General features: G+C 37.4%; 1 protein-coding gene across 1 annotated transcript in view; it reads right to left on the reverse strand.

The window, feature by feature from the left end:
• The window catches only part of PGAP1 (post-GPI attachment to proteins inositol deacylase 1), a 30,809-nt gene continuing 4,730 nt past the window's right edge, over positions 1 to 26,079 (reverse strand). The window contains exons 3-27 of the mRNA XM_066322564.1: positions 23,709 to 23,884; positions 22,916 to 23,087; positions 21,662 to 21,822; positions 20,026 to 20,078; positions 19,788 to 19,854; positions 18,647 to 18,752; positions 16,901 to 16,956; positions 16,700 to 16,783; positions 15,316 to 15,365; positions 13,723 to 13,774; positions 13,443 to 13,520; positions 12,465 to 12,540; positions 12,111 to 12,184; positions 11,974 to 12,025; positions 11,204 to 11,270; positions 10,269 to 10,377; positions 9,874 to 9,912; positions 8,716 to 8,809; positions 7,965 to 8,055; positions 7,553 to 7,750; positions 7,203 to 7,335; positions 6,750 to 6,800; positions 5,365 to 5,588; positions 4,919 to 5,023; positions 1 to 4,095 (exon numbers count right to left, since the gene is read on the reverse strand). Coding sequence (XP_066178661.1) covers positions 3,957 to 4,095; positions 4,919 to 5,023; positions 5,365 to 5,588; positions 6,750 to 6,800; positions 7,203 to 7,335; positions 7,553 to 7,750; positions 7,965 to 8,055; positions 8,716 to 8,809; positions 9,874 to 9,912; positions 10,269 to 10,377; positions 11,204 to 11,270; positions 11,974 to 12,025; positions 12,111 to 12,184; positions 12,465 to 12,540; positions 13,443 to 13,520; positions 13,723 to 13,774; positions 15,316 to 15,365; positions 16,700 to 16,783; positions 16,901 to 16,956; positions 18,647 to 18,752; positions 19,788 to 19,854; positions 20,026 to 20,078; positions 21,662 to 21,822; positions 22,916 to 23,087; positions 23,709 to 23,884 — 2,507 coding nt within the window. The 3' untranslated portion in view covers positions 1 to 3,956. The remainder of the gene's footprint in view (positions 4,096 to 4,918; positions 5,024 to 5,364; positions 5,589 to 6,749; positions 6,801 to 7,202; positions 7,336 to 7,552; positions 7,751 to 7,964; positions 8,056 to 8,715; positions 8,810 to 9,873; positions 9,913 to 10,268; positions 10,378 to 11,203; positions 11,271 to 11,973; positions 12,026 to 12,110; positions 12,185 to 12,464; positions 12,541 to 13,442; positions 13,521 to 13,722; positions 13,775 to 15,315; positions 15,366 to 16,699; positions 16,784 to 16,900; positions 16,957 to 18,646; positions 18,753 to 19,787; positions 19,855 to 20,025; positions 20,079 to 21,661; positions 21,823 to 22,915; positions 23,088 to 23,708; positions 23,885 to 26,079) is intronic.

The following is a 26,079-nucleotide window of genomic DNA, read 5'->3' on the forward strand; positions in this document are numbered from 1 at the left end:
TGTAAGTTTCTCAAATGTTTACATTTATTGATGGCTACATAATGGACTTTATTCTGTGCTGTAAGATGTATCAGATTTATCAGATTTCAGAAGAACACCAAGTGAGTTCATCACTTGTTACTGGCAAACACATGGAAAATGAGATGTATCAAACACTGACATATGCAATGCTTTTGAGGGCAAATGTCAACACATTTTATTTTATTAATCACTGACTTTAAAGTTAGCCCAGTTAGGTAATAGATGAAAAATTCACTTAGACATACCAGCAGTCTCTATGCCTTCTACAATGTATTGCTACTGCACTGCTTAGGGTTTGGTCCTTATTAATCTCTTTGTTTTGAAACATAGTGAATTAATATTAAGGAATAATTTGCTACATGAATTAGCTCACTCAAAACCAAAATCAGGGCAGAACTCTAAATGTCAGAAATACTATTAACATAAATTCCAGTTACTGCAGGTTTCTTGGAAATAAAACATACAAAGAAACCTCCCACCAACCCCCCCCCAAACCAATCCTCTTTCAACAGGATGCTGAAAAATGTGACCCACTGCAGCCAACTTTCAAATCACAGCTGAAAAGATTACCTTTGGACAAGATTAACTGACACAGTTCCAAGGTAGATTTGGTAATTCCAGGGAAGATGTGAGTTTCTCCTTAGCAGACATATAAACTTTCTATGAAGTGTTAGCTACACGTGTCATTGCAGCAGGATGAGACTGTGAGGAACACATTTGATGACACCAAGCAGAAAAGACAGTAAGACTTCAAGAGTAATTTCAGGGTATGCAGCTGTCACTAAAGGCTTCTCATTAAATTTCTCCCTGTCAAAGAAAGATTCTGCTGCACCAAAAATCAGTGGCATTTAGTATTTTAAATTCTTACCCTGTTTCCTCATTCTGTTTCTGATAGCTTATAAAAAAATTATTAGATCCACAGAAATAGTTCTTGTTTGGAATGCATCCTGAGGTCTAACCCTTAAAATTTGTGCCTTGATCTCCTCCCACATTATCTAGAAAATTTGAAGAATAAATTGGAATGCTAATATACTTAAAGGTAGCAAGAGACATTATAATGTATCTATTTGCCAAAAGCTGTTTTACAAATGCAGCCCACTCAAAATAAAGGATATTTCAGTAATATTTACATCTCCTTAAATATGCAATTAACAGTATATATATATTGGGTTGTCCTATGTTTCTGCTGAAATGGTAACTGTGAACAATGGCAGAACTACAGATTCACCTACCAGAAGCTTCTTGTCCAAAAGTAAGAACGAACAATCATTGTATTTTACCTGAAAAACAATCTCAGACTGTTACAAAATCTAGTCCTGTTCAGAATGACAAGTGGGATAATTCATCCTCTTTTAGAATGGGATGAATTCTAAGACCTGTTCTAATCCAGTTACCATCCACTGAGTACATGGCAAATCTAATTGGGATTAGACTCCTAATCCGCCAAACAGCTGAAGTTGTCCAGTCCACGATCACTGCAGATGCACATCCCTGACAACTGTTAAAATCTATGAAATGGCACACAATGCACTGAAATTCAAAAGAAGAGGAAGACTTCCCCTCCTTTCCCCAGTAAAGGTAAACCACCTCTGAGAAGAGGGAGTGTTGAGAGAGATGTGAAAGCCTCTTGTCATCTGGAATCTCAGACTCAGGATTATACCTACTCCTACCTCCAACTTAAAAATCAGGCAGGAATATACACAACCTACTGGAACCCACTTTATGAAGAGTGCTAACAATCAACAATAGAGCTCCAGCTAAAAAAAAATCATTAAATGAAAATAAACCCTGGCGTTATCCTATGCTGCTGTAATTCAGTGGGTTTCACTTTATGGCATATTTTGACAGCTATCAAAGATACTAAACATCCAGTCTGTTTCATTTCCAACAGTTCCAACAAATGGATTCATGCAGAAAGAGCCTGTTAAGGTGGCAAAACAAAGTCAGAAGTAGAATAGAGTAGTAAGCCAAAGGGAACATGAAAGAAAACTATCTTCTACAGAAATCAGACCCTGCACATTTCACAGCCCTTTGCAGTTCTGCCACCATCTTTCATCCACAGCCATCTGCAAGTACAACAACTCTATTCTTCTATGTCTGAACAGCAACTTCTAGTTAAACCAACTGATGCATTTAGCCACAAGTATATTAACTCACAGAAATTATCTTATATACATATACTGTAGCATATATCTGATTAGAAAATACCAAGATACAATCTATTCAAATAACTTTGCTGATTTACAAACACTATATATAATCTAACCTTCTGTTTCAAAAAGGTTAAGACTAGAATACCAGCACACAGATTACTGATAACAGTGACAGTAGCTAACTACAATATCCTTACTCAGTTACAGCATTTTTGATGACTTACTAATAACTTGAACTGCTGACTTGGATATAAGCAAACAAAACACACGTGGCTTTCTTCACGTTTGTCCTTCATTTGGGAAAGTCACTGTGTGAATTGAGTCTTTCCAGCCAGCTCAAAGGAATTGACCCTAACAACGTGTTAGAAATAACTGAGGCACTTCAGGCAAGATTATTAAGATATGATGGAATTAATGGGTCAGGCTGGCTGTACTACTGTATATCAAGAGTATACTTGATTGTGAGCAGCAGATTTCCTCTTGGTATTCTATAAGATGGTTGAGCTGGTCTAGTATTTCCAGATGCAGGTAACAGGTATCTCAGACACAGCAGAGACAGCTAACACAGAAGCAGTAGTAAGCTCATCTCTACACAGAATCAATACATCATTTAAACCTAACGACTGCTGAGATTTCTTCTGTTGGCAAAACAGAAGAAACAAACATGCCCAGGGGACAGAATTCCTTACACATAGCTATTGTAGGCTTTATTATAAATGGCAGTCACTGTAGCATCTAGGCACTAAGATAGAATTTATACAGAACTAATAATTATGGTCAGTGTTTCCCACTATTACTGAGTTTGCCCACATGCAGAAGTCAGCACTGTATGGCAGGACAGGAGTTTGCAGGGTTGTAACTATTCCATATTCATTTGATGTACTGGAATTTATTAGGAGATAGTTGATTGCCTATTTACAACAGGAAAAAAGCCTGCCTTGTCTACTTAAAAAGAGTGCAGCAACAGCACTGTTAACTCACACCATATCTAAATGTTTGCTAGCTTCTACATATGGACAAAGTCCAAGGATTAATTTCAAAATTCCAGAGAAAACTGACAATGTTTTAAAACAACATTACAGCAAATTGTTTATGAATCTGCTGGTATCCTTCCTGAATAGAAAGCTACATAGAATACTGTTGTTTTCTCACTCTCACAAAAAGTAAAATGTGTAAGACTTGCAATAATCTCACAAATGTTCAACTCACACTGATTGAACAAATGATTTGATAGAAATAACAGTTCTATATAAGCAGTACATTCTAGTTTGTCTAGACACAAATGTGGCAGCTTTTGAATATAACATAAAATAATTCAAAGTATACTTGGCTGTGTGGTTTTTGTGATAGTCACAGTGTGCTTGAAATGCATTGAGTTTTAACCAGCATACTTTAGACCTGCAAGAGATGCAAGTTCAGAACACAGACACTGCATGGCACAGTGAGTAAAAAAGGTCTGTTTTCACAAAGCAGTACAGTGAAATACCAAAGTGTCTACAAGGCAGAGTATTGAGATGTTGCACTGATATGAGCCATGTGCCTATACACAGTTAAATCACTCTTATTTTCAGAGACATGAAATAAACACCAGAAAAAGTCTTCTAAGCAACATGAATAAAACCATGATTTTTTTCTGAAGTGTTCACAGTTCTGTCCTTTTTCCCACATAATGTAAACTACTGATTATATTCATTTAGGCATTTCTGTGTTGCAGTTTTTCCCATCTCCAGTGTTAAGTTTCTGGGGTGCATTGTCCTATATATGTCCTCTATAGAATGACCATTACACAAAACAGCACAGCACATGTAGAAGAAGAGAAAAGGTTACAAAGTGTGGGACTCTGTATAAATGCATTCGTCCAAAGGCCAGCATTGCAACAGACAAAGGGAGTGGAACTTTGGCTGCAATCTTCAAGAGTTTACTGTAAGAATACAAAGAAAAAAATTATCATTTTGTAACCAGATAGGCAGAAAGTATCCAAATGCCATATTTCACTTTCCTTTGCAAAATAATTTACATTTCAAGACCTTTTTGATCTTTAAAACTGAACAACTAGGTCTAATAGGCCATAAAAATTGATGCGTAAGCAAGAGAAATTATTTAAAAAAGTTAATGTCATTAAAAATAATATATTAGTTTAGAAATTTGTTCTCTGTAACATAGGAAGACTTAATGGTTTAGATCCCTTGAGAAAACAGGTACTGGTCAAGAGGATAAATGACATTTGATATTACTGATTGTCATTCATGAGGCATTGACTAAATTCATACCTGAACAAGAAATATTCTGTCAGCAAAACAAGTTCTCAGAACTTCTGAATCCAGTAGAGAACACATTATCTTTCTACTTCCTTAAGGGCAGCTACAAGAACATAACTATAATCCTGTAGAATTCCCTTTTCCTTATAACTGCCTGACAATAACTGCTCAATGCATTTGGACTCAGAGACACTTGAAAGGATTCAATGAATTGTGAGTTAAAAAGTCACATTTCAAGAAGCTGTTATGCAGCCAATTGCTCAGATAGCACAGACTTCATTTATTTCCAGCTGGCAAATACAGGGGATTTTCTCCTCTCAGCTGAACCAGAGGTACTTTGCACACATTTCAGCTCATCTTTTAGACTGAACCATGTGAGTTCATGAATAGAGAGGCTGAACAATTACAGCATAATTTAAGTTTTAGCACACAAACGGTAACTCTTAAAGAAGCAGGAAAGCAAAACTAGAGATTGGGCTACAGTACCTTGATTTCACTTCAGAAGTACTTGAATTCATTAGAATTTCTAAAATGCATATGAGGATAATAGCTGTGGATCTACAGGGATCAGGATCAAGTCTAACATTGTACCTGCAAAGAAATAGTTTAAAAAGTACATCACTTCTAAACTAGGCTGCCAAATAACATCCATGTGCTGGTGACAAAAAATAGAAATGAAAACTATGTGACATCCCAGCCTGATGTTAAATCCTTTCTGAAACATTACTTTCTTCAACATTATCACCGATTCATTTAACACCTATTTACACCACAATACAAACCAGATAGGATAGAGAAAACAATAATAATTAACAGAAGTCTTTACAACTGTAAGGTAACTAATAATGTAAAGAATCAAACATTTATAATTTTTATTATCTTCAAAGGTTCCTGTAGCTTTCTTCCACCTTAGTGTCAATTTAAGTATTTACCTGAGATTTTTTAACCAATAAATTAGAGATGGCAAGCTGAGCAGCACAATCCACGTGGATAAATTAAGGACTGTAATGTGCATCTTAAGACTGTTCACAGCTTCAGCAAGTGTTTTACTGTTGGAAGGAGACTGTGTTGCTTCTGGAATGCTGTCCACTGAACTCTGGGCTTTGACTGTGTGTGTACTGGAGTTCTGTGAAGTTTCTTTTGAGTGGCCTGAATCCTGGAAAGACAAAAGTCACAAAAACGTGCACAGGCTTGTAAGAACCCACACTGAGGAAAGAGGAGGGGAAAAATATCCTAACAGTAACACATCAGCTGTGATTTAGAAAGAAAATCTGCAAATTATGCCTCAAAAAGCCATCAAAAGCAAAGTTTGAAAGTATCTAAATTTAAGCAGGAATTTCTCATACACTAATAGTTTCTATGTCTATGGAAGAAAAGAATGGAGAGTGTAGATGCCCTGATACCAGTGAAATGAAAAGGGGTTCATGGAAGGGGGAAGAACAAAATAAAAAGAGTAATAAAGCATGGGGGTGAAAAATCACAGATGATCATTCACAGGAAAGATATAGGAAGTAATGCAACTGGGAATGAACTATTATCTGTAGGAATAAATAGCAAAGATAAAGGAATGAGGTGGCAGATACTAACTTCCAATGTCAGGAAAAAAAACTCCAAAAATTAAACAAAAAATTACATGGAGATGAAAGGAGACAATTTTCAACGCAAGACACGAAAAATCCATTCAAAGATACCCAAAGAAAACTTTCAACAACTTTTTCTGTCAGATTGCTTTGTTCTGTGTTTGCAAAAAAGAGCAGGTAGTTACCATAAGCTGTTATCCACACCTGCTTACATGTTTCATCCTATACCTTAAAGTAACCCAGAAATGAAGTTCACACTGCATGAAACCAGGCATTTCTTTACTATGTTTTAAACAGCTCCCTATTTACTGCAGTCTCAGTCCATATTCCTCTAATACATCCCATTTGTCATCTCTGGACTAAAAAATCCTTAAAATCCACACACTGCCTCTCCAGTTTTACCTGCAGTATAGATTATTACCTAGAATCTTATTTCTTTTTTAAGATAAGCCATGAGTAATCAAATACCAACATTTAGATGAACCCTGTTATTCTGTGTGTATTCAGAGAAAGGGTTTTCCTAGATGACAAGTTTATGCTGCAGAAACTTCCAAGAGCAGCCATGTGTGCTGGAGCAGGCTGCTGCTCATGGCCTGGCACATCATAAATGCAGCAGGTGAACTACCTGTGCACTAGTACAGCTACCCAGTCACCGCAGCACAACCTAAGAGTACCAAGGCAGAAGTTGGCCAGACAATTTTTGGCCACGGTTTGGAACAGAAAGAGGAAGCACTCACCCTGTTGTGCATGTTTTGCTCTGCTCTTACAGTCACCTGCAGTTTTACAACCTGTAAGACAAGCAGTTGCTTGTTTAGTAAGTATTCTTCATACAAAAGCTGTAGTATAGGAAAAGGAATTGAGGACTCCTCACTCTTCAAGGAAGCTATTTGTCTTTGTTTTTATAATATTGCCTAGCTGTAAGTTAAAATTTTCAATTATCTGCATTGCTGTAGAGGACATATGGGACCACACATTTCTTTGTAAGAAGCATTAACAAAAGAACAAAAATTCTAAAAATTGCAAGATTATGACACTGATAAATTAGAAACACCTAGTTCAAGTGTGAGAATAGTATCACTTTTTATGTATGAAAAATAGTAATTTGGATTTTTGCTTTTAGCCTGGGTTAATTCAAAGCACCTAAAATTTTCAAATCAGTTACAAATACAACATGTTTAGCCTTTCAGTACCTTGAACAAGTATTGAAGATAAATAATGAGTACAGTGAATGCACCACAAGTGGTCCAGCTAATCAAAGCAAGAGATACCATCTCACAGAGTCTTCTGGGTGTAATCAACTTATCTTTTTGAAGTTCAGTAGGTCTAAAAAATAAAAACCAGAAACAAAACTCCTGTTGTACTTCTTCCCAGACATGAATTTCTGCTTGGTTTCAAACCCAGATATCTAAACTCATGTATAAATTCAGTCATGCCCAAACATTCACACAGAAGCAAACAAACAAAAAAACCCAAAAACCCCCAATTGTCAGGGTCACAGTCATCTAGAAGAGTATAATTATATAGCATCACGTGGTTTTACCTAATCAGAGTTAACCATAATGAAGAGAAGAGCCTCAGAGATGCAGAGAAAAATACTCCACTCCAGTAGGCAATGCCTGTCCCAAAAAGAAATAGAATCAGGGACACAAGGGGGAACCATGCATCCTGACTACTCAGTACAGCAGCATCCACCTCTGGCAGTGACAGTGATTCCCATATCTCTCTAAACCAGTTAAACCTGCCAAAAACATGAAAGCAGTATTATTTATCACTTCCAATTCCTGTTACAGTTAGATATTTATCAACTATTCCTTCTATTACAGTCTTTCAAGCAAAATAACAGTCAGATTCTTACAGTGACTACAGACAAAATAATATTCCTCCCCAGCACACAGTTTTACTGAAACTTCTAGACAGAACCTGCTTTAAACAAACAAATGATGCAGACTCACCCCTGCAGAAACACAACAATGCTTATAAGAGGTTCTACTTTGTAGGGCTTTGCTGTCCTAACTAGCTCGAGGGAGAAGTCAGAACAGTGGCCTGGAACCAAGAACAGAGAGCAGCTGTAGTTACTGTCATGTCATGACCTTTAACTCACATCATCCACAACAAAATGTAAATCCACACAACGGTGAGTTGACCTGAGAACAAGATAACCATGTCTTGCAAGAGTACTGCAAGCAAGGCTGAATACTTCACCACCAAGGCCCTTCTCCACTGGCTCACCCACACTGAGGTAATATGGCACATGAGCTTCTAGAGACATGATGGAGTTTGTTACAAATGCCCCCTGAATTCTCATAAAAAAGCATTTTGTCTGAAGACATGGCTCAAAGCTGTTATGCAAATCTCATCTTCCAGCAAGAAACAGTGTTTTCTGTACATGAACAATGTATTTTAAACATCTACATGTATTTTTAAGTAGACTTCTGTTAATTCTAAACTCGTGTGCAACACATGTATTTCACAGAGAAGGGACTGCAACTTAAAAAAAGGAAGTATTTCACAACACAACCTTGAACTATCAGCCAAAAAAAAAAAATTAAAATGAAGAGCACAGATCCAAGTATTTCCATAAGTTGAATGATACTTAGCTTAAAAAAATTCACATCTAGTTAGTCTTTTATCAGTAAATTTGATAAGCAATTTCTCTAAAAACATTTATGACTGAGAAAAATATGCAGTTTTTTAGAAAGCTACCTGTTGATCTCAATGTGCTCAGTTGTCCTCCATAAGTAAGAAGAATATTAGAAACAATATAGACTGGAAAAGCACCAGCATGGAACCTTACAATCTGAAAGACAAGGATAAAGGGATAACTTCACTTCTATATATAAAAACATATTTAAAAAAACACATACACAATATTCAAATATTATCATGAAGCCAGAATGATAACGAGATTAGAAAATCTTCACTGAAAGATCCAGTTGCTCATTTTAATGCATGTTTGATAATCTCCAATAGTAATTAATGTTATAGGTTAGAAATACTAGAATTTCTCATAAGCAGCTAATGAAACAGGTTTGGATAAATGATCAAATTAGAAACAAATAAGGCTTTTTTCCAGTCAAGACAAGAATGAAAAAAAAATCAAGTATCAAATCTCAATAAAGCAAGTTTAAAACAATTTAAAGGCCACGTTCCGAACAAAATCTGTATGTAGTTATATATGCTTTTAGGCAAAGAACTTTTGGAAGCAATTATATGCATGTATTAATTGGCTTCCACCCTCCCAAGTCATGATTAATATACCAATAGCCTATAAATTCTCATAAAATAACAGCAAAATGAAAAATCCTTGCTCTAAATGCATACATTCATATAGAGAACCTTGCCAGTTTTATTCCAGCACTACACTTAGGTGCCTGCAAATTAATTACTCTTTAGATCCAGGGAACTGCAGATGGCCAGCCTATTTTTACTGATCCCCATATTTTCAATGTAATCTTCATTGATAACCAAAGAAGATCTGTTGAAAAGGAACATATAGACCTACTTAGACTTTTTCCCCCAACTTAATTGATGCCAAATGTATTTTAAAGTTTTAACACCACTGACTCATCAGGCAAGAAAGTTAAAGTAACCTGCAGATATTGAGCTCACCACAAAGCCACGTGCTCCACATTTACAGCAGCTCTTTAGAGCCAGAGAGCTTTTCTCCTTCTAAGGACTGGGGCCTGACACTCATCCAGGAGCGATCCTTGCCAAGGGACAAGGTTACAAAATGATCACTGAAGAGGGCTCCTCTTGGCATCATAAAAGAATCTAAAGTGTCACAGTAAGGAAGGGAGGAACTAAAAATTTCTATAGATGCTACTGACATAAAAAAAACAATTTAGTATTAGGTTTTCTTACTTGCCCAAGAGCCTGTATAAGTGATGTCTTCAGAATTACCTTGAAAAAAAAAAAAAAGTGTTTCATAAAATGGTAAGCATAAGTACAAAATACTTTAATTTTCAAGAAGCAAACTTAAGTTTTAGAATACAGCAATCCCACAGCTAAAATGCACAAGACGTTACTATTGACAATTAAAAAAGCAAATGCTTTAAAGTTTTAGGGTCCAACTTTCAGTACTAACCCAGCTGTTGCAAAACACTTGTAACAACACTACATGTCAAAAAGGCCACACAGCCCCTCTTTAGATTTGCTAAGTATTTATTTTGATTATTTAGCTACGGTTTAAAAGACTGAATTATGCAAAAATTATCCAGCAATGCAAACTAGCTATAAAACAAAACTGTCCTACTCACTTCATACTGACAGTCTGGGGAGGAGTAGATGTTTAACTCTGGAAGGCTGCTGTCATCGTGAGGCTGAGCAATGTGCAGTTTGGCAGAAATCTCAGCTAGAGATGGAACTCTGCAACAGAAACTTACATGGTCACTGCTGTCCTTATAGCCAGGCAGGAAAAGCAAACGTGTCTCAGGCTTCAACAAGTGCACACAAAGCAGATCTACCACACCAAGTGTCACCACAAGCTGGGAGCCTGTTTATCCTGCCACATAACATCCTCAATTCCCTCTCCTCTGAGCCACTGAGGGACATGGCACTGAGGAAAGCAGACAAGTTCAGTGAACACACATGCAAATATGCTGAGTGCCAGGAATGGGAAGAACACATCCTCAAGGATGCAATTCAGTTTCCTGCAAGTATTATGCTGCTGGGAAACACAGGGGGTTGGAAATTGTGAGGTATTCTTAAGCCTTCTAAAATAAACCAGAAATACAGTTTTCCTACCATCTAAAATACACTCAGGTTGCCCAACTTCCTTAGTGACAAATATATTTCGTGCTGTCTCATTTGATTTTGGCAGGACTATGCTGAAGTGAACACAGGGCTGCTGTGTAATCCAAACCCTGGCTTCCAGGATGGAGCCAGCATCCAGAGCAGCCACTGTTCTCCACTCATGAGAGGTCAGTGATTATCCTGAGACATTCAGATCAGCATATCTGACCTTTTGCAAGAAAATTAGTGAGAACCAGTAAGCAAATGATTAGCAGGTGTTCCTATTCTAGGAGAAGTCAAAACAACTGTCAACAAAGGGCAGGAAGGTAAATGAGGAAAAGGTGCAGAAGTCAAACACTTAAGACTGGACAAACTGTCTCACATCACAAATATTACCACAACAGGATGTAAATATTCTTCAGAAAACATATCAAGAAGTTATTAATTGTGAAGTCCTTACTTTGCTACAGTTATTGAGTCTTCATATGACCAGGGGATATGAAGTCTGTAAACACTAGGTTTTCTTTCTGAAATGAACAGCATTAAAAAATATAAACTTAATTGAGAACCAGATGTGCTGACTGTCCCTCAAAACTACAGGGGCAGTAAAACAAAGGTAGCACTTTGTTTACAGATCACTACACAGAATCACTGGGCTTGCAGTTCCATTGCAATTGTCACTGCAATGCAGATCAGAGCAGTTAGCAGCAAACAAAAAAGGACATTTTTAAACTCAGGCTGTTACAGGACAAGACAGTGAGACATCAATCTTTAAAAGAAGAACAGTTATGAGAAGAGTTTTGCTTTTCAATATGAAACAAAACCTCAGTCTAATAAAATCGATCACTTTCTTTTTTTGAAACAGGCTCCTTTAGCAACCCATCCTGTTCAAGCTTATGTAGCTCAACATTCAAATTTGAGTCCTGTTATCAGCAAATAAAAATCCCAGCCAAACATGCTTTTCGCAAGAAACATTTTTAATATAAGGCAGAATCCTGATAGAAATTCAACTTCCCTTTGCTGGGATGTAAGAAAAACAGACATTAAAGGACTAATTCCTCATTTTTGTTGATCCATCCTGCTTAAAGTGAGAAGTGAGAGTCATTAGCAGGCACATTTGAACAGAGAATAACAGTATTGCCTAAACTCCACTGCATGAGAAGACTTTAGTTGCTACAGATTTTCAACTATTTATTTTATAAATCTGTACTTTAGAAGACTTCTGTTTACCTTTGAGTGATTGGCAGTGGCTGTCTATATAAATTTTGAAAGCTTGATATATCTAGGACAGAAAAAATAGAAGTCACTTACTTTTCTCCAGACAAACAGTGGTTACATTCCCTAAAAAACTTAAGCAGCATTCTTACTTGGTTGAAGTGCTGGAGCTGTACATTGTAAAACAATCCAGTTGAATTCAGTAGAATTTTGCTTGAAGAAATCCCTGTAAAGGATGTTGTACTTTCACTTATTAGATAAAATTATCTGAGAACTCACTACATTTTCAGATTATTTCTTTTCCAGGAGAATTACATATTTCGTATCTCTTAGTCTAAACCCCCACATCTTTTATTTCTTTGTTACTAACAAAAGCAGTGTTAGCTTTAGTTAAAAAAACAAGCCCCAAAAAACTCTTGACCTGACATTTTTAGGCAAATTTATTATTCAAAGGTTAGTTATATTAGTTTTCCATTTTTTTTCCAAAAGCAATATTCTATACTTACCAAATGAAAAAAGATGTGTAACAGGGAGCTGTACTGTTCTGGAATCCTCTTTGAAAAATTCACAGCCCAAAGTATACTGCAATTGAGGATATTAAAAAGAGATCTAAACCAAGCACAAGACTGGAAAGCCTCAGCACTTGCCAAATTACATTTCCCAAGCGATCTCTCCTCTATCTTTGCTTACCCTGAACATTATGCATTACTAATTTCACTGCAAGATGCCTCTGTCACAACTGTCTGAAGATACACTCAGAGAAGAACATCACACTCATTTGTGCTGCGAATAATTTCCTGGATCATGGATTATTATACCACAGACTCAGAGACTGTATTTGTGTCACCGAAAGAAATGTCAGATCTGATTAGACTGGAAATTTCAATTCAGTATTCTGCCATTTCCAGGACTAACTGGAAAGATCTGCCAGATCCAGATGGGTAACACACCAAGCCTTCAAATGTCCCTCTTACTGGGATCCTGAGAGCCCTTGATGCAGAGATATCCATCTCATTTTTGAGATCCCAACTGTTAAACCCTGCACAACTCAGTCTACTACATCACTTGTGGTTTAAGAGCTTACAGAGCTATCTGACCTATGCTTCCCACAATCCTGGTGTGGTGCCTTCCATTATCTCTATTCTCTCCTAACCTGGGTAAGAAATGACTGTTCAAAGGTATGAACATTCAGGAAAACAATCAGAGTATTAAGAAAAACAGGGAAGATTACCACTAGGATTTGAGAACTGTGGCTTTGTACATGTTTCAAGAGCTATTCATGCCTTGTTTGGTATTGTATCGAAGTGTTTCTTGAGCTTACAGAAGGTAACAAAAGCTACTTTCAAACCACACCACAGTGTGGGTCTATGGTTTCTCAAAGCAACTTAGCACATATTTAATATATTTCCTTTTCCTCCTGTCATAGCACCTGAAAGTTATGAATACACTAAGCAAGCAATTTCTGAATATTGTATTCTTTTTACCTTATTGCCAGCTGCAGGTGGCACCTGAATGACAATGTGGGACAAAGAGGGATAGTCCAGAAGTTTCAGCATTACAACCTTAAAAAGGCAGTAAAAAAGAAAGAAAGAAGGAAAGTCATTACTGAACATGCCCCTAAGCTTTCCCCTTTCCAGTTCCCAGTTGTCCAGCTTTCCTCTTCCTGTGGAATACAAACTGCTCCAATGCTCCAAACAGAAGCAGCTCCTTCCCCTGTGACTTGCAACCACCCCCTGAAGCACCTTTCCCAAGTTACGTACTTACCTTGGTGGTTGGAAGTAGCTCAGCTTTCCAGGATAAATCAGAAGCTTCCAGGCTGTAAAAATTCATGCACATTAAAGGATGAGCATATTTATTATGCAAGCCCAGCATTATGGCAATGGATTAATATAGCAGCTTCTCTCTCTCTCTCTCTGAATTAACATTTTAAATTGAGAAGAAATTTGGGGATGCTGCTACCACAGTAATTTATCAAACTACAGTAACTGCAGATAGTGCAAATCTTGTTTGTGCAAAACCAAGCCAAGCAAAGCTCCAGCTCTCATACAGAAAACCTGCAGCATGTATTAGCCAGGCAACTTCAGACACAAAATGAAAACCTCTCATGAGCTAAAACTGCATTGGAATTGAATTATCATGTGGTTTTATTAGTATCTGTTAAACATCAAAAACACTAATTTTTCTTATGGAAATACCTTAAATATGTCATATAAATAAAAAAATTAATAAGCTGTTAAAGAGTTTGCAGCAGTTCCTAAATGCATTCAGACATTGAACTGTAACACATCCATTTGGTCACTTCAAGTTTTGATTTTTCGGAATACTGCTGTTTCTGTAAATAGTGTTCATGACCTCAGGACACAGGCCACAGCAAACTCACTATTATTAGAGGAGGTTTAAGGAGCAATCCTGAACTAGGCTAACATGCTGATCACAGGTTGTACAAAGGAGTAACAGCCCAGTTCTTGGCTCAGGAAAAAGTAATTGTGACATCTGGCCATCTGCTGGAGGCAACACCCTGGCTGTACACCTCAGTGATCCCAGGACAGATAAATACTCGGCTAGTTCAGTTTTGTCTGGAAGTGTTCCCTAATTTGAAGGATAGATGGAATTTACTTTGAGTTTATTTTACAAATGCAAGCTCAGACAATGTTTTAAGTCTATTTTGTAATACTGTCATAACAAATAACCACTAAACCACCCACTCTTCTAAGTATTTTTCACATGACAGTAGCAATTCTGAAATCAGAAAAAAAAGAGATGCTTTGATCCACTCTTTTGAAGGCTCTGTGTGACATTTGATGTCTTTTGTCACAGGATTCTAAAGAAACAGAATGACAGAGTGGTTTGGATTGAAAAGGACATTAAAAACGTTCTAGTTCCAACAGCTCTGCCATGGGCAGGGACACCCTCTACTAGACCAGGTTACTCAGGACCCCATCCAACCTGGATCATCTGGAACATCTCCAGGGAAGGGACATCCACAGCTTCTGTGGGGAGCTGCTCCAGTGCCTCCCCACCCTCACAGTGAACAACTCCTCCCCAATATCCAATCTAAACCTGCCCTGGCAGTTTAAAGCCACTGCCCTTTGTTCTGTCACCTCAAGCCCTTGTGAAAGGTCCCACTCCAGAGCTCTTGCTATGAAGGTCAAAAACACAGCTCCACAAAGAAGACTATCACCTATTTTAAGAAAAGCTATTCTTTCCTGTTTTCCTGGTGATATAGAAAGCATGAATTATTTACAATAGCAATTTTACTTCCCAATCTCTTCTACCAAGGATAATTTATATGCTTTAAATTCAAACACAGTCTCACAAACCCCATCTGAATAAAGAACAGGAACTGTTCATACTCACCACACTGATGAATTAGTGTTCATGCAGCCACAAATCCAGCTACTTGTGTCCTGTAAAGTCAACACCATAAAATACATTACCTATGTGTGGTTGCATTTATAAATATACTAAAAATACTGATTACTTCAAACAATGCATGATAATTAAAGGACTGGTATCATACTCTTGCCTCTTTAATTGCAAGGACAGAAAGGTGAAGCTTTAGAGTGGATGGTGGGGGGTTCTAGGAACCATTTTAAATAACTTCAATTTGCCACCCTTTGTATGAATAAATACAAGGTTAAGCAAACAAGCTTTCATAATTTCTCTTTAAAAAATATCTGTCTTACATATCATGTTTAATCTCTTCTAACTAAAAGAAACATCTCAAGGTATTCTTTTAAACAGCAGAAAGGAGGAATACTTTAGATATTTAATGTTCTACTGAACCATCCCTTGAGAATTTAAGTGTTCTGAAGTGACAGCCCCATGATGCAGCTCTCAGTCATTTGTTCTGTACCTCCCTCCTCCTCTCAAGCTGTACTAGCTGTGCCTTTGTTTCAGACATTACAACAAGGGCAGAAGTTATCCCATCAAAGCACAGCTAAGATCCCAACCTGCATGTAAACACTGAAGGTGCCATTGAGAAGGACAATTAGAGAAGCCCCAAGCACAGACAATTGTTCACAACGGCGCTATGAATGCCATCTATGGCAAGGGGAGGAGTGGCAACAGGGACAGGCAGGATGAAACAGGAAAGCATCTCAATTTTCTTGCCACTAATGTAAAATACACGATTCTGAAAAGTCTATTTATCCATCTTCCGTTAGCCAAGAAATCAAATTCATACTTGTATAAAAAAACTGAAAAAAAATTGGATGAATGTACATGTCTCGAGATAAAAATACACATTATGGTGCTTCTTCTCCATAGGGGACAACTGAGATGGTGCTGTCTCCTCATTCGTCTTCCATTCACTTTCCCTGCTCAGTGAAACATCACTGTAGCCTTTCAGGCTCACTTAAATTTTATTATGGGAAAGCAAACCTATAAACAGCTTTCCCAAATTAGAAGTATGGCAAAAACACTAAAAACAACTCCTTCCTTCAAAACCATCAATACAGAACTGCACTAAATTAAAGGACACAGTAATGTAGAGCTAACCAGAAGATTCAGAATAAAAACACTTGAGGTTCAGGTGGCATTGAAGGGTTCAGATCCTGAATACTAAGCGTGACATGCTAAAATAGGTAGTACCTCTAACATGCATTAGGCTGTGATTGTAAATGGATAGCAGCAATTTTAACAGCTGCTCATTAACTGTCTTAAAACTGCAGCAAATGGAAATTAAAAAACCCCACAGCTTTATAAACAAACTCCAGACATTAAAGAAGTATTTTCTCACCAACATACTATTTTCACAGTAAACATGACTGTATGATTTTCTGTGGCTTGCAAGAGGAAATGCAAAATATTTTCCATCAGAATCCTTTAAAAAAAAAACAAACTCATTAGTAAGAAAAACCCCACAACGTGCCCCCAACAAAATAACCAAAACAAAAATAAAAACAAACATAGAAACACAACCGGGAAAACAACTACTTACATTGTAAACTGAGTAAGTCCATTTTGAGCCTTTGACAGTAACCCACGTGAAAGTTCCTAAAAATAAACATTTTAGTATGCTGCACTGCAGGAAGGATCATCCTTACATCCAAAATCTTGTATTTTACTGAGCACCACGGTCTTATCTCCTATCTATACCCAGATGTAAACTGTATGTGCTTTAATCAACACTGAGGATTGCTACTGCTTAGAATTACATGCAAGAGTTATCATCAGTTACATAGGAAACAATAAAGCCCTGGGATCCTCTTCCTAAATACTAATGGCAAAATAAAAACCCCATGGGTCTTGAAACAAAAAAAAAGACAATGAAACAAGTAAACCAAATTATACTGCTGTAATTACAAGCTCACTGATTAATGATGAGGCAACATTAGAAAGAGCCCAAATCTTTGTTCCTGTCAGCCTTTTAAGAAAGCAAATACAGAAACTTGTGCAGAAGAACATCAGCAAAGTGAATGTCACATGAAAAAACCAGGAGCAGTTTAAAGATATGGCTGGGGAAAGAGAGTAAGACAATAATGAAGAGATCAGGGTACAAACTGCCAACTGTCATGCAAAGAGGTTGTATCTTTCTTCCATTTAAGGAGAATAACAAGTTCATGACAGAAATTCAGCTAAATGTCAAGAGGTCACCACGAATAGGAAGACAGAAACATGAAATCCAGTTGAAATCAATTTTCCTTATTGCTAAAAACTGACCCAACCAAAGGCAATCCTCCCAAAACATCAGTTTCACAACCCCGCTGGGTATCTGTTCTAGTGTTTGACCACCTTCCTGGTGAAATAATTTTTCCTAATACCTAATTTGACTGTCTTTTGTTACAACACGATTTCTACTGCCAATTGTGCTATCACTGTGAAGCTCTGATAAAAATCTAACTTCATCTTCTCTCTAATTCTTCATCAGGTAGTAGAAGACAGCAACATGATCCCCCTCAGCATTCTCTTTAGGGTAAAAATCCTCAGTACACTTGGCCTCTTTCTTCTATTTCCTCTGCCCCAGGAACTGCTCCTTTTGGTGGTCTTTTGCTCCATACTCATTTCAGGAGAGGCCAATGCATAAATGCCAATGTAAAAGGGTGCCCAAAACTGGACACCAAAGTGCAAGAAGCTACATTAGTACATTTGCAATGTCTTACATTGAGAAAATTCCTGAAATAAAATGGTCTATATAAAATGGTTCAGCCCACTTCAGCAAAATAAAGCTGTGCCCTACTAAAGTTGTGTTTAGTCCTTAAGACTCCAGGCAGTCAAAAATCTCTCAGTTTTAACTCTGCATCCTTTAACACTGAAACCCTTAGTGAATGGTTCATTTCACCCTGCCATGGCATGGGGAAAAGGAAGTGATTGATGAAACAGATCTGAATATTCAGGATTTCCGTGAGTAGCGCAGAACTACCACAATGGCTCTGCAACACACATCTAATCCCTCCTGCAACCAGAGTAGCTAAGGCTGCCCTTTTCACATCCAGCAATTCCCGGTTTCTGAGATTTTCTACTAGACAACCTGGTGTAAATAGAACTCCTCAGAATCCACGCTATATAAAAGTGAACGATGCTTGCACCTATCCCTGTTAACCACTTTAATACCAAAACCAAATAAAAGCAGATTGCACTTTGGTTATACACCTAAGCAAAGTGTATTGTGAAACTTTGTCAGTGAGAAGACCCATTAACAAAGGAGTATCACTGAATCCTATCAAAAAGAAAAACTGCTGCACACCTGTGAGGTCTGTAAAAGCTTCAGGATTTTCCTCAAACATCTTTGCAGGGTGTCTCACAAAGTGGTGATTCAGTACAGACATTCTCTTTTTTGGATCCTCAGTTATCTAAAACAAGAGTACATTATCAATTTTTACTAATGTGTGTCATTTGAGATCATCTCATGATCACAGCTAGCAATACAGTTTTGTGGCTAGAAAGTAGGAGAGGTTGTTAGAAGTCATTGAGCTCTTTCTGTCTGAATTCAATATTCTGAAGAACCATCAATAATCAATCACTGCAATACAGCAAATCTACACATTATAAAGCACAGCCAAAACTTTCAGGAGTTTTACAGTCTCACCTACTCGTAACACCAGGAAACCATTCCATTAAACTTTCTATATAGACACACATGCATTCTTCCTGAAATAACACTTAAGCCAGAGCTTAAGAAAAATTCTCACATTTAGGCTCACTAATATGAGTTCACATATCCAGCTGTACAGTTACACTGGGATCCACTTTTGTTTAGAGTTGGCTTTTTTGTTTGTTTGATTGGTTTGGTTTTGCTTTTTCCAAATAAACCTTCCAGGACTAATTTTTGTCTATTCCACTTTCCAAAACAGTGGCCATTATAACTGATTTCTGAAAAGTCAGTGCAGAACGACTGTACTCCTCTTTTTGTCTCTCTAAATCACACCTTAAGTAAGCACACAAGAAAAAACTAGAGGAGTCTGTCCCATACAGCCTCAGAAGGAACACTTGAAATCCTCTTCTGTGTCTTGGGCTCTGCTCTTCTGTACACACTGAGAGGTCAAATTCACAGCTACAGATCTTACAAAATCTGTTTATCCTGGTGCAAGGTCAACTGAACCTGCTGCTTTATGGAAGCAATGTTCAGCCCACAGCTCAGCTATAAAGCATCAAGCAGTCAATAATGAAAACTGAACTAACACCTGGTTATCGCTCACTCTTTGGTCAAACAACACAAAGGGATTTTTCAGTGACCGGTACAAAATGGAAACTATTCTTCCATGTGACTTAGAATAACCAAAAAAAAGAGTTTTCTGTAAAACAAGGAGATATTTCTCCTGATTAAACATTCTGGGATGGAAGAAGGAAGTATGATGGGTAAATAAACAGAGATGACGCATACAGACCTGCCTTGTGTTTTCATCTATGAGATCAAAAAAAGCTCTAATGGTAGCCAGGATCAGTTCTTTGCACCTAGAAGACAGAATAAGAAAAATTAAATCTAGAAAGGAAAGATCCAGAGTGATGAAACTGGTCAGAAGAGATTTCACCACAATATGAAACCGAAGTTAAATTATGGCAGAAAGTGATAACAGTAGAGAAGAGATCTGTGCACAGTCAATTAAACTTTGTTCATTATCTTACCACACTATGGAGAGATGGTCAGTTGAGGCCCAAGCTCTAGGCACAGCTGAGCTCTGTTTGGGTGAAGAAAAAGGTTAAGCTTTTGTTAGTACTCAACATTCTAAAATTACATGGAAACCTTTCCCCTTCTTATTTAAACATATTTGCATAATTACTAAAAAGAACAGTCTTTATCTTAAGAGTTTCAGGGCTTAGAGTACAACAGAATGACTTCTTCAGTCACCAGTCTTGCAAGCACTGAAGCACGTGCAAGACGGAAATTATAAAACAAAAATACCAAATTATCTATGCTAGATAGCAGAGACTAATGGTGAGAGGGCAGAAAATGGAGTGGAGGAAACTTACCAAAAATTTCTTTGAAGACTGCTTCTATGACTAATCTTGCTATTTTAATAACTGCTCCTGGCACACAAGAATAGCAGCATGCCAAGGAAAGCTGTTGTTGAGAAACCAAGGGTGTCCTCAACAGAAAGAGCCACCAGAACAGCACAAACAAAGAACTGGACAGTCTGAAGCTATTAATTGCTTTAAATGGATTTCATGTATTACATTTTAGGGACTAAAAATATCAAAAAAAACCCTCCCAAAAACGGAGCTCATCAACCTATAGCTTAACACGAATCAAATAAACTATGAACTATTAATGCATCATTGGAAAGAAAAAACCCAAACTAAACACTAACAACTACAACACAACCTCCAAAACAAAACAAAAACCAGAAAGAAATGGTACCACTACTCAGGAAATCTCATGCAACATTCTAGTGACCAACACTCAAGAGAAATGAAAGTAGAACAGATGCACAGAAGGGTTACTAGGACAAAGGGAATGCAAAGTTAATCCTCTTAGCCTAGCAGGATCTGAGCTGAGCTTATTTATAGACAGCTTTCTGTAAAACACACAGGGAGGTAAACACCAAGGGAATGACAGCTATTCCATATAACATTTTAAGCAGATGTCAGAGGAAGGGTATTAAAAAACTGGCTTCTGCAGTAAATGGAAGTTGGAAATTACAAATTTTCTCCCTCCCTGTGAGTGTTTTCCAGCTTCTCTATGTAGGGAACAAGCTGATAGAGAGGGGATGAAACAGCAAGCCTAAATACTTTCTGATGACTCTTGATTCATTCTGAAAGGATAGATGCCTCAAAAAGCAGAAAATTGCACTTGATCTTCTACATCCTTTCTATTCCTAAATTCTTTGAAAAACAACAAATATAAAAAGAAGGTGCCATGCCAGAGCTCTCTTTTATAACAGAACACTCTACTTCTATGCTGCACATTCACCTCTCTCCATATACACATCTCTTGCAAAAACACGGGGAAATAAAACCTGAGTTCTGGAACTGAAGAAGTGCAAGCAGGTGGTAAGAAGAAACAGCACCAAGTGATAGATGATTCCAATCAGTGCCACACTTACTCCTCCAGTGGAGGCTCATTTAGACTACATCAACTACTTATGATTTTATAAGCACACAGTATCCATTTAGTGGTTTAACATGCAGTATTTTCCTATTTATTTACACTATGCTGCCCATATAGACACTGATACATGCATTACATAAATAACTATCTAACACAGTTCCATGCAAAACCAAAAAAAAAACCAAAAAACACAAAAACAGTTTGCTTTTTTACCACAACAGATAAGGCACTGTCATGTTGACTCAATCTTGGTAGAAAAGCCAGTCCTGAACGAACTTGGTAATCTCTGAATCCTCCCGCCACAGAAAGGGTAGTTAAATTTCTTAAATCTTGGGCCTTTAGAATCCAATGATTGTTTACAGCTGTATAAAAATCTATAAAATATATTAAAATCAATCACAATTTTCTCATAAGCCTATTTAATATACAAAAAAAACCCCAAAAAACCAAAACAACAAGCCGCTATATAAATATTAACTGAAAGTTTCTGTAAGCCTCCCTGGACATATTTCAGCTCTGATTAACACTTGATTCATGTTTGGAGAGGAAAATTATTATTTTAACCCAAAGAGGGAGCAGTTAGAAAAGACAGATACATTTTCTGTATCAGCTGAGCACATGTGTTGTTAGAGTAGCAATCCATAGGTTTATCTGAAGGACAGACACAGATTTACTTGAAGTCCAGAAACAGTCAGTTAGGAAGAAGCATTGCTCTGAAATCAGTTGTAGGATGGAGAATTAATACAAGCACAATAAATCAAATCCAGCAGCTAAAGATAATCCATTCCTCTTGGGTGTCACAGAGAATAATGAAAATTAATGTCTGTTCCCTTTCCTTCACCAATTCCCCCAGTATCTACATGTAGCAGTACAATTATCACTAAACACATATTTAATCAGTACAGTTTAATCAAATCCAGCTTTTCAGGAAGTTTACAGCACATGTGCAATGATTATACTTTATTTTCATGCCACAGTTAAATTTAGGTGCGGGAAAAAATAATATTTTTTTGTAAATATTTAAAATATGTAATTACATCTATATTTATGTTCTCACTTCTACAACCTTTGGGTACAAAAAACATTAAGTTTAGCACCTTCTATAGAACTAACACTCTCTAATTTGATAAAGATAAAAATCATTACAGAGGTCAAGTTTCTGAAATGGAGGGAAAAAAAAGAAAGAAAATACGTCATTCACTGGAAAGCTTACAAATTTAGTAACATGCCCTGCAACTCATTAAATTACAAATTATTGAGAGCTCCAGGCCTCACACAGAAACTCGAGTCCACATAATCCACTTTATATGACACTTGACTTTCTCTGAGTATCCTGACACCCTCAACTCCCTGACTAACAAAGGAACAGATTCATTACAGTAAATGAAGCAGCACATTTTGCTTTTGATTTGCAAGGATCTCCCCACTAAAGCTTACAGAATGTGATCAAACAGCTGCAATACTCACCGGTAAGATATCTGTCTAAAGGCATTACAGGTGCAACGTGAGGTGTGGCTTGTGTAATGAGCAGGTTTATAAGTTCAGGCTTAAAATTCTTCAGAGTGAGCAAGGCTCTTGCAACGAGACCACCCATGGAATGCCCAACTATTGCTACACTGCTCGGTGCAAATTCTCGACCCTTCAGCAAAGAGCAATCAGACACATCAGAAACAGACATTGAACTACTCTTATCAGCTGTAGATTTTTTTCCCCCTCCTAAATTAATTTATGGTCTTTCAAGGAAAACATTAACTAGCATCAACTTAACAAGCTTACAAATTGAATAAAAAATTACTTGCTATCTCATGAAAATGTGTTTAATATGAAGTAGCCAGCTCAAAAGGAAATACTGTGTAGCCTGTTTAACCTTAATAAACTTAACCTTATTTTAATTTTTTAGACTTTTAGGAAGAGAGCACATCAAAGAACTTTCCCACAGAAAACTGGATGTCAGGCAATGCTATATGAATTTTCAGTAAGCCACAGATGTTTACGTCTCCACTAGAAAAAGGCATCCATTGTGCATGGAAGTATTTATTAAGAAACACAACCCAGAATATCACCAAAGCTCTGGGACTGTCACAAGTACTAAAAATCTGGTAGAGAAAAGCAATTCTCTATTGCATTATTATGACCTTCAAATATTATTCTAAAGTCACACATTATTATAAAGTCTCCCTCCCCTACACATCAGCAGGAAAGGCAGCCCAGAGTTCCATTCCCACATGGAATTACATTATCAGCACGTGTCATCACTTACCCTGTACAACTTCAGAATCACTTTTATGCACTCATGCACAAACTTGGTCTGTCGTTGCAGGCTACCACCATACAATGCAACCAACTCCTCATTAAAATTGACACTGAAGAAATTAAAATGATACTTGAAGTCAACATCTTCTGCTTTTCTAAGTGCAATGGAGCCAAGAGAACGTACTAGAAAAGAAAACCACATCAATTAGAACAGTCCAACAGCCACTGCTCAGCACCACTTTAGCAGAAAAACACATAATCAATTACAAAACAAACACATTAAATCCACTGCTCACCTCAAGTCATTTATAGAAGACATTCTAAACCAAACCATCTCTTTTCAGCTTACTGCTGACAACAGAGGTGTTTCATGTCAAGAATAAATTAATACAAGGATCAAGGACTATGTTCCTCCACCTTAGGACTGCTCTTCTCATCTCATTTGCACCTTCTTATTGCCACCAGAAAGAAGCATTCCTGATTGAGGCAGTCCTACTGCTAGGCTTTCCTGCAACTCCTTTGAAGGCCATCAACTCTACGACAATATTCCCAGATAAAACTAAGGTAAGTATGGGGGATTGCAAAACCAAGCCCTAAAGGACACTTGTCCATCTGAACCTCGAGTGAGAAAATGTTCACGTTCCTAGGAATTGCTTCTGACCTGTCTTCCCTGCCTAACCCTGGCTACTAGTTAATACAGCCTTGTGTGTGCAGGATTGTCCCCGAGTTTCCATGGAGACAGTGCAGGATGGGAACAGTAACTGCTGCAAGTAAGAAGGCATGGTAGCAGAAGAAGATAAAAGAGAAAGTCCCAAAACTGCCTATATAAAATAACAAATTATGGTCATAAAGGTCTGCCCAAATCCAGCACGCAGAAGCAAGATTCTCCTAGAGTACAACAGGTTGAGAGAACTGCAGAACCTTCCTTCTCAGATCATCTTTTACTCAAAGGGTGAATTTTATATGTTTTACAAGTTTAATCTTAGTGCCCATGAAAGATGACGAATTTACATTTCAAAAGTGCCTGTAACACATCAAAACTTCCTGAAGGTGGGTTGTGAGTGAGCCTCTTCTTTCAAGTGAAAGGACAAGAAGAAAAGGCCTCAAGTTGCACCAGGGGGACATTTATATTGGATCTTAGGAGATGTTTCTTCCCCAAAAGGGTGGTCACACATTGGAACTTGCTGCCCAAGTTGGTGGTGGAGTAGCCATCTCTGGGGGCATTTAAAACCTGTGTAGGTGAGGCACTCATGGCTTAGTGGGGGGCTTGGCAGTGCTGGGTTAATGCTGGCATTCCTGGTGTTAAAGGTCCTTCCCAACCAAAATGGTTCTATGAAAATTACAGGGCCAGAAAAAGCAGCAACAGCACCCATCTTCATTGCTCAGCAAATATGTATATAATTTAAACAACTATGAAAACTACAATAGCAACACCTTCTCTGCTCATCTAGGGCATCAGAATAAAATTGTGTTACCTCACAATAAATTCTAAACAAAGTAGGAATTAATATTAATTTTAACAAAAGTTCGGCAAAATGCACAGATGATGTATTGCCAGTCTCCCTAAATCCATTCCAAAAAGAACATTACTAAAATACTTGCTGCTCCTATAGCATTTAGTCCTATTCACCCAGTTTGTTCATTCTTCAGGTACCTCCTTTTGATCCCCAAAATGCCCTGAGAGTGCCATTCTATTTCCTGCATAGTGATGTACTGCCCTGTGTTTAGAGACAGCATTAATTCACAGATTTGCAATATTTGATGCACAATCACAAAAGTCCATATGGCACCTCTCATAATCATTATGTTTGTAATCTTCTTTGGATGCTATTGTGCCTGGAAGTCTGTATGGGTTTTCTGAAAGTAGTAATCAGTAAAATATTTTATACTGTTATAAGCTAAGCAAGCAGGTTCTCAAAAAACCCAGCTCTGTAAAGGTTCTCTCAAATCAGGTAATTTAATCATCAAGTTTAGAGCTAATATAAGGAAAAATTATCACACTAAGACATCAGGGTTCAGACTGCTGGTTTTCCCCACACACCCACATCCATTTTCTAACATCGTGAGAGTGTTATTTACTGTTTCAAGCACATTTTAGGGAACAAAAATAACAGTCTGACAAATCCAGACTGGAAGGAATAGCAGGTACCACAGTAAACATTGAAACATAAAATTTCATGTACCATTAGCTTTGGCATTCAGAATGAAAAATAAAAATGCTTTAAAACTATTTCTGCTTTTCATCTGGAGTCTAGAAACGTAAGAGGGAAAACAAAAGAGGCTATGTGTAACGTGGGAAGACGATGTTAAGGATAAAACACCACTGTATAAAGATATAAAGAAACTAGAGGGCAAGCTTAGACAATGCTGATTTCTAT

This window comes from Sylvia atricapilla, chromosome 7 (genome assembly GCF_009819655.1).
Source record: "Sylvia atricapilla isolate bSylAtr1 chromosome 7, bSylAtr1.pri, whole genome shotgun sequence".
Classification (NCBI taxonomy): Eukaryota; Metazoa; Chordata; class Aves; order Passeriformes; family Sylviidae; genus Sylvia; species Sylvia atricapilla.